This window comes from Saccopteryx leptura, chromosome 5 (genome assembly GCF_036850995.1).
Source record: "Saccopteryx leptura isolate mSacLep1 chromosome 5, mSacLep1_pri_phased_curated, whole genome shotgun sequence".
NCBI classification, from domain to species: domain Eukaryota; kingdom Metazoa; phylum Chordata; class Mammalia; order Chiroptera; family Emballonuridae; genus Saccopteryx; species Saccopteryx leptura.
Window position 1 is genome coordinate 51,754,021 of NC_089507.1, and position 12,685 is coordinate 51,766,705.

The 12,685-nt window shown below is 38.1% G+C and overlaps 1 protein-coding gene across 4 annotated transcripts in view; it reads right to left on the reverse strand.

The window, feature by feature from the left end:
• The window catches only part of LOC136405425 (UDP-glucuronosyltransferase 2A2), a 66,257-nt gene that overhangs the window by 23,968 nt on the left and 29,604 nt on the right, over window positions 1-12,685 (reverse strand). Inside the window, exon 1 of one of the 4 annotated variants that reach the window (XM_066384820.1) lies at window positions 5,421-6,185. The exons of the other annotated variants lie outside the window; for them this stretch is intronic. Within the exon in view, the coding sequence (XP_066240917.1) occupies window positions 5,421-6,144 (724 nt within the window). The 5' untranslated portion in view covers window positions 6,145-6,185. Of the gene's footprint in view, window positions 1-5,420; window positions 6,186-12,685 lie in introns of those variants that run through there. 4 annotated transcript variants of the gene reach the window in all.

Genomic DNA, 12,685 nt, shown 5'->3' on the forward strand with positions numbered 1-12,685 from the left:
TGAAAGCATAAAGATTTTCTTTTATATTGTTTTTAAATAAGCAGTGGCTATACTATTTTTAGTACTTTATTTTTGTGTATTTTTAGATTTGTTATTATTAATTTGCTGCTATTATTGGTTGCTACTTCCTTTCTTTTTATTTTTCTTGTTTTACTGTTGTTTCTCTTTTTTCCTTCGTCCCTGCCTCCTTACCTCTCTATTTCTTTTCCTTCTTTCTCCTTACCCTTGCTCAAAAATAAGAAATTATATGACTTCTATTTATTCAAGTCTCCTTCTCTTCAATACTTAAGCTACAGTGCTTATTTGTTACTCAACACACAGGTAAGCATGACTCCTTCTCTTGGGACCTAGGCATATAGAGCTAGTGATAGACCAAATTAAAACAAGCTGTAGCTGAGTTCTCAAGGGAACAGAGCTGTTTTTGTGTCTGTGGCCAAGAACAGTTTATGAGTTAGCCAACAGATTGCAAGCCTGTCTTCAGAAAGGTCTTTCCTTGGTCTTCAACTGTTTTGGGGTTTCACAATCTCCTACCTAAACATCAAAGCTCCCACAAAGCCACATTTATCTGTGATTAAATACCAAATTATTATTGCTGGGGGTGGGGTATATAAAGGATATCTTATTCAGTATCTTGCTAATAATTAGTTCTTGATATTTGAAAGGATAATTCCCTCTCTTACACCTCTTCTACTAGAGTACCTTGATTTTTAGTGCATTGTTCTTTTTATACAGATTTTAAAATCACATGTAAAATTTTATAAAAAGTGTCAAATTTAATGAAACAGGATTTTGAGATTTTAATGAGAATTAAAATGAATCTATTGATTCTATTAAGGATGGACATCTGTATCAATTTTGATTATTTTATCACAAACATGATAGCTCTACTTACTTTTCTATAATGGGTTTCAATAACATTTTATGATTCCAGTCATAAATGGTTTATACAATATGTAAAATTATTAAAAAATTTAAAGGTTGGCATGTACATTTTTTTTTGTATTTTTCTGAAGTTGGAAATGGGGAGAGAGTCAGACAGACTCCCGCATGCACCCGACCGGGATCCACCCAGCATGCCCACCAGGGGGTGATGCTCTGCCCATCTGGGGCATCACTCTGTTGCAACCAGAGCCATTCTAGCTAGCACCTGAGGCAGAGGCCATAGAGCCATCTTCAGTGCCCGGGTCAACTTTGCTGCAATGGAGCCTTGGCTGCGGGAGGGGAGGAGAGAGACAGAGAGGAAGGAGAGGGGGAGGGGTGGAGAAGCAGATGGGCGCTTCTCCTGTGTGCCCTGGCCGGGAATCAAACCCAGGACTCCTGCACACCAGGCTGACGCTCTACCACTGAGCCAACCGGCCAGGCCTGTATATTTTAATTATTATTTATTTATACACAGTAACCTCATATTGTTTTTTATCTATCAAAATTATCAAACTCTCTTACTGTTTCTAATGATATAGCTATATATTCTTTTGGAACATACCGGTACTCTCAGTTGCCTGAGCGGACACTCAGGAGTGCAGACCCAGGAATGGAAATCACTGGGGAAGGGAGTGTGTGGGTAAAAAAACCCCAAACTGTAACTGACAAATTCCTGAAGGTCAATGTAATAAAGTCAAGAATTAAAAACTCTAGGGGGATCTAGTTATAAGGAGAGTCCCCACAATTTTGTGTGCTTTATTTTAAGGAGCTTGGCCAATTTTTCACAGTAAATATTAATGAAAAAGTACCCCTACTTCTAGCTTGGGGAGGGGATAGAAATTATTTTGAAATAAGCCAGAGCATTCTATTATTATCATTATCATATTATTATTATCTAGTGAACCAGAGCATACTGTACGGGGGGTTATTAGAACCTAACTGACCTGAAGGAATAGAAGTAGTCAACTCCAGCACCTCTAGAGTCTAGACTACCACAAGGGGAAAGAGACTTACCCAACTCTAGACCATCTTGCTCTGTGTAAAATGGAGGAAAACACTGAAAAATCATGGTGAAATTCATAGTCCAAAGGCACAGTCACTAAAGTAGCAGACAATTTTAACCAGGTGGGTGAGGATGACATTGAGGAACTCCTAGAGGTGGTTCCTGAGGGACTGACTAATGAGGAGTTGTTGGGACTGGAACAGGAACACATAGCTGAAGAAGAGGAAAGAGAAAAGGAAACTGCAAGAGGAGATAAATAGAACCCCCAAGAAAATTCACAGTGAAGGGTTTAGAAAAAATTGTTCAGACCTCAACAAACCCCTTAAAATTTTGGAAAATAGGGATTCCAACACCAAAATGTTTTCATTAATAGAGAGGAATGTTCATGTTGTATTATTTGCTATTAGCAGATCTGCAATGAAAACAAACAAGAACAGCCACCATGGACATACTTCTAAAAAGAGTGACAGCTCCTCAAGTAGAGCCTAAAGCAGGTTCTTCAGGAGGGGTTCCAAAGGAGGCACATAGTACAATAAGTACAATATTTTTTTATAATATCAGAGTTGGAACAACCAAAGTCGCTCTCAGCATTAGACTAGTTAAATGATTTGATACATCCATTCAAATCAATATTTTTAAGTCACTATAAAGAATGATACAAATTTCAAAATGTTCTACAGAAAGTTGTTAAATTTATATTAGGTGAAAAAAGCAGCCAAAAATGAATGTTTTCTGATTGTTTTTATTAGTAAAAAAAAAAAAGAAAAATGACACACACACACACACACACACACACACGCATATATATACAGTTATGTTTAGTAAAGCATAGACAATGTTATGATGTAAAGACAAGTTATGCTCCAGAATTGGCTAACCTGAGACCTGTATAATATGTTAACTAGTGTCACTCCAATAAAATCTAATAGGAAAGTTAAATTGATTAGAAATAAAAGCTTAGAAAAAAAAGACAAAACAATTTAATAGTGCTTACATAGAAGAAATACCAAAACAATTACCATTAATTATCTATGTTTTTGTTTCATTTGAATTTTTTAGCCATTTGTATTAGTATTTTTATTATAATATCAAGACTGAAATTATACTCATAGTTCATTCAGAATTACCTAATAATGCACAGATACAGGAATGAAATCAATTAAAGTACTTAGTGCAAAAGAAAAACCCATCAAAGATGATAGAGTTACAAATTTGCCGTAGGTCCTAAGGCAGTAGTTCTCAAACTTCTTGAAGTCGGGGCACATTTATAATCTTACAAATAATTTTAGGCACACTATATATAAATTTCTGAGAAATATGTTCTAATAATTGTCAGATATTAAAGAAAAAAATATAAAACCCAAGTGGGCTTTTATGGTAATTAAATGAAATAAATACAACAAAATTAAATTTATTCTGACATTAAAAAACATTTTTTCTTTTTTTTTTTTCTTTTCTGAAGCTGGAAACGGGGAGAGACAGTCAGACAGACTCCCGCATGCGCCCGACCGGGATCCACTCGGCACGCCCACCAGGGGCAACGCTCTGCCCACTAGGGGGCGATGCTCTGCCCCTCCAGGGCATCACTCTGCCACGACCAGAGCCACTCTAGCGCCTGGGGCAGAGGCCAAGGAGCCATCCCCAGCGCCCGGGCCATCCTTGCTCCAATGGAGCCTTGGCTGCGGGAAGGGGAAGAGAGAGACAGAGAGGAAGGAGGGGGTGGGGGTGGAGAAGCAAATGGGCGCTTCTCCTATGTGCTCTGGCTGGGAATCGAACCCGGGTCCCCCGCACGCCAGGCCGACGCTCTACCGCTGAGCCAACCGGCCAGGGCCAAAAAACATTTTTATGTTACATTTTTGAGTTATACTTTTTTAGAATTCATAAAAAAGAGGGGTTAAAAAATAAAATAAGACAAAAAGTTATCTTTATAATATAAGCAGAGAGTTAAATTAATTAATATTTGTAATACTCAATATCATCTTTTATTTGTTAGTTCATATTTAATGATTCTCAAAAATAGTTGGAGTGGAAGCCAAACTCAGTTGATAGAATCAGATAAGCACAATACATGTAAACGTGACAAAACAAAGCCATTCTCTGTTAGAAAGATCAATTAAAAATAGATAAGATATATGTAATTAGTGAAATAAAAAATACTGTTTTCTTTTTTTTAAGTGAGAAAGAGAGAGACAGACAGACTGACAGGCAGGGAGGGACATAGATGGGAAGCATCAATTATTTGTTGCGGTTCTTTAGTTGTTCATTGATTGCTTTCTCCTTTGTGCTTTGACCAGGCGACTCCAACTGAGCCAGTGACCCCTTGCTCAAACCAGAAACCTTGGGCTCAAATCATCAACCTTGGGCTTCAAGCCAGTGACCTTTGGGTTAAGCCAGAGACCATGGGGTCATGTCTATGATCCCACGCTTAAGCTATAGACTCCGTGCTCAAGCTGGTAAGCCCGTGCTCAACGCTGGTGACTTTGAGTTTCAAACCTGGGTCTTCAGCGCCCCAGGTCAATGATCAATTCATTGTGCCACCATTTGGTCAGGCTTATGCTATTTGCTATTTTTCAATACCTCAAACTAAAAATTCTTTCATAGTTTTATTTTTTCATTCAGGTTTTTGTACAATAGTCTCCTACGAAGTATAAAACATCCTAGAAAACTTTCATTGTGACTAGCTATTACAAAACAGATCACATTGGGCTTACTGAAGTTTTAGTATAAAATGATGAAAAAGATAAGAATCACAGATACTATGGTCCAACAAGAGAATGGTTTACATTCCGAATGCAATAATCTATAAATCTCAAAATTTGTGGAGCAAAATTCAAAGTAAATTATATATATTCCATATTTAATCCTAGTGTTAATATAGCTCAAGTTTTAATTCATTTCTGGAATCAAGCAAGGTGATGATCTTACTCTTCCAGCAAACATTACACTCTTTTTAAGTAAGAAACCTCCTTCACTATGAAAACTCAGTGTATAGTACTTATTTGTGATGTTCTACATCTGACAAAAGATACATCTTCTATTGGATTAACATTTGTTAGTATGTTTTATATTTTGCTTTGTTTTGATATCAGTATGTTAAGTAGCAAGGTCTCTTACAAAACGATTAGATGACTGTAAAGAAAAAGTAACCATAGCAAGATATTTCTTGCTTCCTTTTCCCCACTAATCATAACAGTTTATTACTTCAGTGATTTTCAACCTTTGTTTCTCATGCACTCATAAACTAATTACTAAAGACAAAGGGGCCCTGACCTCTTCTTCTTTAGTAACTAATTTATTTGTGCCATGAGATGAAAATGGTTGTATTTAATCAGGGGCACTGACCTTAGTAATTAGTGTGTATTTGTGCCATGAAAAAAAAAAGTTGAAAAGGTAGATATTAAAGTTTTAGAATATAGCTCTTTCATTTTCCTAGACTTTTCTTAAACCTCTAAAATTTCTTTTAATAACTACTTTGGAATGACAAGCAACCTCTTACCTAATGCTTCACTGTAAAATTGGTCCCAAAGCTGACTGTCAAATTGCTGGAGCCAGAAGTCAAAGAAAATGGAAAGCATTAAATTTTTTACTCTTTCCAGGAAAGTCATTCGGTCTGGTAGTCCCCCCATGACAACAGGCACATAGGAAGGCGGAGCTGGAAGTTTCCCACAGTATTTCTCAATGGTGCCACCGAGAAAGGACCTCAATGTGTACACAAAAGGAACTTCCAGCAACTCAGCTATCAGCTCTCCACAGGGTGTCACAGGGTCTATAACCATTACATCGTAGTTGGCTTCCCGAAGTTTCTTCATGATTGATTGATTGTAGACTGTACTCTCACACAAAAATTTTAATTGTCCACTTACTTGAAGAAGAAATTCTTGCATTTTTGCTGCTGACTGCCAGCGTGACAATGTCGGCATGATGTTAGTTGCTAAGTCTAAAAAGTCATTTAGCATATTTGCAGCCAAGTCTTCATCCTGAGGCACAGGAATCACTTGGAAGTTAAGTGGGGAAGGCTTGTTGTAGTCAATGATGAAAGAGTTTGGAGAAACCAACACAGTAACCACGTGCCCCCTTTCTGTGAGTTTCTCCAGAACAACCTTTAGATTGAGCCAATGGCTCATGTCACAGGGCCACACCAGGACCTTCCCACAGAATCCAGAACCAGGATAGCAGAGCTGCAGCAGCAGAATCACTGAAATCCATTTCTCAGACACCATGGCAGAGTTCTCTCACACGCTGCTCTGCAGGGCTTCACTATTTGCTGGGCACAGAGGTAAAGCAGCAATTTAGATATAAAGTTAAAAATTAATTTCTGTAGTCACTGACACATGAGAGAACTCTGTCAGGGCTGTTGACTGGGCACAGCACTGTATGATACTTGTTCAAGACGAGATAGGAAATATTCAAATATTTTATAGGAAATGTTTGCAGCTTTCTATTGTAGGAGTTTGTTTTAAATATTAAAGCAGAAAAAAGTATTTTTAATTTACACATTTTAATTTTCTATAATAACCCATTTAAGTAGCCTAATAAATACTATGGTACATCTTATGGAACATGATGATTCACAATTTAAGGAAACATAAAAAGGTAGGCTTTGCCATAAAGTTGGTTACATGCTAGTATGTGAATAAAACACAAAACATTGCATAATAACCGGAGGTATGTGCAAACTATTGTACAAAGGTATAGTGTTTCAGGGAACCAGAGAAGCTGTCACTCCAATGTGAAGAAAATTAAATGAAGGCAGGTTGAAGGAGGCATTTTAGCTGAGCCCACATGCAAAGGTAGGAGAAGAAGGGTTCTGAAGGGAAATGGAAGAAAGGAAAAAGAATGACTATATGGAAATCATGGCCATTTAAGTGTACAGTTATTGACTCAGTATGAATAGAGTGGAAGTTAACATAAAGCAGTGCAGAAAAAAGTTAGTTAAACTAGGACATTACTGAGAACCTTCAATGCTATACTTTGGGTTCAGTTTAAATCTCAATAAAAAGAAGTCTACTCAACTTTTCAAATCAGGTTCAGAATACGATCATATGTACCTTTTAAAAATAATTCTGGCATCTAAGTAGGAGTTGAGTTGTAGGAAAAAAAAATGTCTAAGGCAAGAGAAAATTGACATCAATAGAGCCACTTCAAAGTGGAGTTGGAGCCTCCATTCCAGAGGAAACTGCCTTGCACATCTTGCACTTTGAATTCTTTGGAATACTGAGCCAAACAAACACTGTCTTATAAATAACTGTAAAGCTAACTGGAAAGCAGACATCTTGACAAGGACTGATGATTTTGGACATTCTTTTTCTGTTGTTGTAAACTTCTGTAATTTTTTTAAAATTGAGTTTATTAGAGTGACATTCATTAATAATACTATATTGGTTTCAGGTGTACAACTATATAATAAATATATCAGCTGTGTATTGTATTGTGTTTTCACCCCAAGTCAAACCTCCTTCCATCACTATTTATCTCCTTTATCCTCTTTTACCTCCCCTCATCCCCTATCTTGTAATGCCCATACTGTTCTCTATGTCCGTAAGGTTTTTTTGTTTGTTTGTTTAACCCCCTTCACCCTTTTCAACCAGTTGCACAACCTCACTCACCCCTGACAGCTGTCAGTCTGTTCTCTGTTTTTATAAGTCTGCTTCTATTTTGTTAGTTTATTTTGTTCATTAGATTCCACATAAAAAATGAAATCATAAGTTTCTTGTCTACTCTGACTGGGTTATTTCACTGGCATAATATTTTCCAGGTTCATCCATGCTGTTGCAAAAAGTAAGATTTCCTTCTTTTTTATGGCTGGTAATATTCCAGCCATAAATGTGACACAGCATTTTTATTCAATCATCTACCAATAGGCACTTGGGCTGTTTCCAAATCTTGACTATTTTAAATAATGCTGCAATAAACAGGATACATATATTCTTTCAAATGAATGCTTTGATTTTCTTCAGATATATTACCAGCAGTGGAATCACTGAGTCATAAAATAGTTCTACTTTTAATTTTTGAGATAACTCAATACTGCTTTTCACAGGAGCTGCATTCCCACTAACAGTACACAAGGGTTCTCTTTTCTCCAAATCCTGACCAACACTTGTTGTTTGAAGATGTATTGATGACAGCCATTCTGACATGTGTGATGTGCTGGCTCATTTTATTTTAGTTTTCATTTCTCTCATAATTAGTGACATCGATCATCTTTCCATGTTTATTGGTCATCTGTATGTTCTCTTTGGAGAAGTACCTACTCATGTCCTTTGGCTATGTTTTAGTTGGATTTTGGGGGGATATTTTTGGTGTTGAGTTGTATAAGTTCTTCATAAATTTTGAAAATTAACCCTTTATCCGATGTATCATTGGCAAATATGTTCTCCCATTTAGTGGGTTGTCTTCTCATTTTGTTGATGGCTTCCTTTACTGTGCAAAACCTTTTTAGTTTGATGTAGTCCCATTTGTTTATTTTTTTCTAGTTTCCCTTGCCTGAGAAAATATACTAGAAAAAAATGTTGCTATGAGACATGTTTGAGATTTTACTGTCAATGTTTTCTTCTAGAGTTTTTATAGTTTTGAACCTAACATTTTAGTCTTCAATCCATTTTAAGTTTATTCTTGTGTATGGTGAGGAATGTGGTCTGTTTTCATTTCTCTCATGTATCTGTTCAGTTTTTCCAACACCATTTATTGAATAGACTATCTTTATTCCAGTGTATGTATTGTCTGTCAAGATTTGCTTTACATACCTAGATGTTCTTATGTTGGGTGTATAAATGTTTACAAAGGTTATATCCTCTTTTTTTTATTGCTTTCTGTATCAGTGTCCTTTTTTTGTCTCTTACTATAACTTTTGTTTTAAAGTCAATTATAAGTACTGTATTGCTACTCCAGTTATTTTTTAATTTCCATTTACATGAAATATCTTTTTCCATCCCTTCACTTTGGTTACATGTGTTTCTTTTGTTTTGAGGTGAGTTTCTTATAGACAGCACATAAATGGATCTTATTTTCTTATCCAGTCAACATCCCTATGTCTGCAGTTTGGACCATTTAAGCCATTTTCATTGAAAGTGATCATTGATAGGTACATATTTACTGCCATTTTACTCTTTTAACTATGTTCTTTTTTTTCTTCCTCTTCTTTTGAAAGTCGTTTCTTCAACATTTCTTGTAATGCTGGTTTGACAGTATTAAACATTTTTAGCTTTTTCTTGTCTGTTAAGCTCTTTATTTCTCTGATTTTAAATGATAGACTTGCTGGTTAAAAGTACTCTTGGTCATAGGTCCTTGCTTTTCAGCACTTTCAGTATTTTATGCAATTTTTTTCTGGCCTGTTATGTTTCTGTTAATAAATTAGCTGAGAGTCTTTCAGGAGCTCGCTTATAGTTAACTATCTTCCTCTCCTCCTGTTGCCTTTAAATTTCTCTCTTTGTCTTTAATTTTTCCATTTTAATTATGATGTGTCTTGGTGTGGACCTTCTTGTGTTCATTTTGTTTGAGACTCTCTGCTGTTCCCATGTTTTCTTTTATTTTCTTCTTTTTTTTTTCTTTTCCTTAATCAAGTTAGGAAGTTTTCAGTAATCATTTTTTTCTTTTCTTTTCATTTCTTTTCTCTTCTCTTCTCTTTTCTTCTTTTCTTTTCTTTTCTTTTTGAGGTGAGAGGAGGGGAGATAGTGAAGCAGACTCCCACATGCGCTCTGACCAGGCTTCACTGGCAATCCCATCTGGGGCCGATATTGGAGTACTGAACTATTTTTAGCACCTGAGGCTAATGTGTTTGGCCCAACCAAGCTATCCTCAGCACCCAGGGCCATGCTTGAACCAATCAAACTACTGGTTGTGGGAGGAGAAGACCAAAAGTAGAATGAGAGGAAGGAGGAGAGAAGCAAATGGTTGGTTTTTCTGTGTGCTCTGACCAGGAATTGAACCTGGGACATCCATACGCCAGGCCAATGCTCTATCCACTTAGCCACTGGCCAGAGTCAGTCATCATTGTTTTAAAATAAGTTCTTATCCCTTGCTTTCACTCTTCTCCTTCTGGTACCCCTGTGATACAGATGTTATTACACTTCAAGTTGTCCCAAAAGTTTCTTAAACTATCCTCATTTAAAAATTTATTTTTCCTTTACTCTCTTGATTAGATATTTTCTGCTACCTTGCCCTCCAAATCACTGATTCAGTCTTCTGCTTCAGTTAACCAATTATTTATTCTTTCATGTATATTCTTCATTTCAGACATTCTATCCCTCATTTCTGACTGGTTGTTTTTATGGTTTCTGTCTTATTTCATGCTGTTATAGATCTCACTAAGTTCCTTGAACATTTTTATAAACTTTTTCTAAAAATTCTATATCTGATTAATTGCTGTTCTCCATTTTATTTCATTCTTTTTCTGGAGATTTCTCTTGTTCTTTCATTTTGGGGCATGTTTATTTGTCTCTCCATTTTGGCTGCCTGTTTGTATTTGTTTCAATATATTATGTAGATATGTTATGACTTTGAGTCTAGGTAGGGTAGCCTTGTATAGTAGGTGCTTTGTGAACCCCAGTGGTGTAATCTCCTTGAACACTTGAGCTGAATGTTCCATGAATGTCTCTTGTGTGGGTTATGTGGGCCATTCTGTTATAATTAGTCTGATTGTTATTGACCCATTCACACTTAGAGTTGACTCTCATGCTGGCTGACTGTGAGGATCAACCAGGATTGTATGAGGGGCTATGCAGGTGCTGATGACATGAAGTGGAATTTTCTCAGCAGAGTCTGGTATCTGCTGAGATCTACCTTTGGATATGGCACTTGTGAGGCTAATTGGATTCTACTCTAATATTTTCTGAAGCTGGCCACTGAGTATTTTAGTTCTGGTGCCTCTTAGAAGAGACTCTGGTGTAGGCTAATGTCAGATACTGTCTGTGATTGGCCCTGGAAAACCTGTTTGGAGCTACAAAACAATCCAAAATTCATGACTGCCATTGCTGAAACTGGGTGCACATAAGAATGACTTAGCTTCACACCAAAGTTGGCTTTTACCAGCACCGGAACCAGGGACAAGTCAATAGAAGTCCCAAGGCACCTTGAGATCTGCCTCTACCTGCTTCCCGCTGACTGCCTGGTAAGCTCAGTCACTGAAAGAGCCACTGGAAGTACTAGAGTTGGATGAGGTAAGTTCACAGTGAGTTACCAGGTAAGGATGAGTGGTATTCACAAGATTGTTATAGGTTCAAACTCAGTGCCAGTGCTGGGTCTGAGGCCATTCAATAGATGTCTAAGGATATTCCAAGTATAGATGTCACCAGCTGGATGCTTGCATATATTTGTGGTGTGTCAGGATGAGACAAGTGGAGTTTATCATATCCAAACAGACTTAGGTTTGGTCATTTGAGGAAAGGTCTCTGCACTAGTTGGGTGTAAAGTAAAAGGTCTCCCATTCTAGAACTATACAACTCAGTGTGTCCAAAGTTCTTCCCAGAGCTAGATCTCAGCAGGAAAAGCCCACTGGGAGTTGGGAGCATAGGGCTAGGGGATCTACCATGAGGGAGAGGTGTTGTCTAGTCTTGGTGAAAAGTGGGGGGTAGTGGCCCCACCTCAGAGCCTCACAACTCAATGTGCTCCAGATTCAGAACTCTAGGAGGTTGGGGTAACCAGAAGCCAAGAGAGCAGGTCTAGTGGATCTCTCATGAGGGGAGGCACCAATTAGGTTCATGAAAAAGTGAGAAGAATAGCCCAAAACCATGCCATTGAGTAACTGACATCCCCTGATCCTGCCCAGACCTCAACACCTTGAACCAGGCAGTTGACTCCTCAGAGGGTACAGGTTCCACAAAGTGGGCCAACAAGGAGTCTAGAGGGTGAGGTTGTTGCATACTCTCAGAATGAGGTTGTACCCAAGAAAAATGACATATGAGGTGTGGGAGAAGAACTCAGCACAGGGATCCTGGTTGAAGTCCCTTCAGCTCTTTCCCCATAGCCACAATCCTCAGTCTCTCTTCATGAGACCCCAGTCTGCTCTGCCCTTCCTCCAATTGAATCCAGGGTGAAAGACTGTGAAAAAGATATTGTGTGTTGACCTTTTACGAGGGCAACTGTGTTGCTAGCAGACTCCTGTCTCTCCCTGGAAGACAGAAGCCCTCCTGAAATTTATAGCCAAATGTTATATGTGCTTCTTTTCCTGGCTCTGGTGCTCTGGCCTGGGGAGCCTGGCTTGGGGTTGAGACTCCACACTTCTCAGGGGAAAACTTTGCAGCTGAGACATCCCTCCGGGACCTCAGCTGCTGCCTGTGGGAGGGGGGTCAACGCTTTTTGAATCTCTACCCTTCCCACCAGCCTCAGTGTGGCTTCTTCTGTAAATTTTTGGTTAAAAGACTTTTTTTTCTTTTTTTTTTATACAGAGACAGAGAGAGAGTCAGAAGGATAGATAGGGACAGACAGACAGGAACAGAGAGAGATGAGAAGCATCAATCATCAGTTTTTCGTTGTGACACCTTAGTTTTTCATTGATTGCTTTCTCATATGTGCCTTGACCGTGGGCCTTCAGAAGATTGAGTAACCCCTTGCTCAAGCCAGTGACCTTGGGCTCAAACCAGATGAGCCCACGCTCAAATTGGCAACCTCAGGGTCTCGAACATGGGTCCTCTGCATCCCAGTCCAATGATCTATCCATTGCGCCACCACCTGGTCAGACTAAAAGACTTCTCTTTAACTAGTCTTCAGTTAGTTATTCAGGTTGACTGCTTTATATTTTAGTTGCAATTCCAGTTTGGTCCT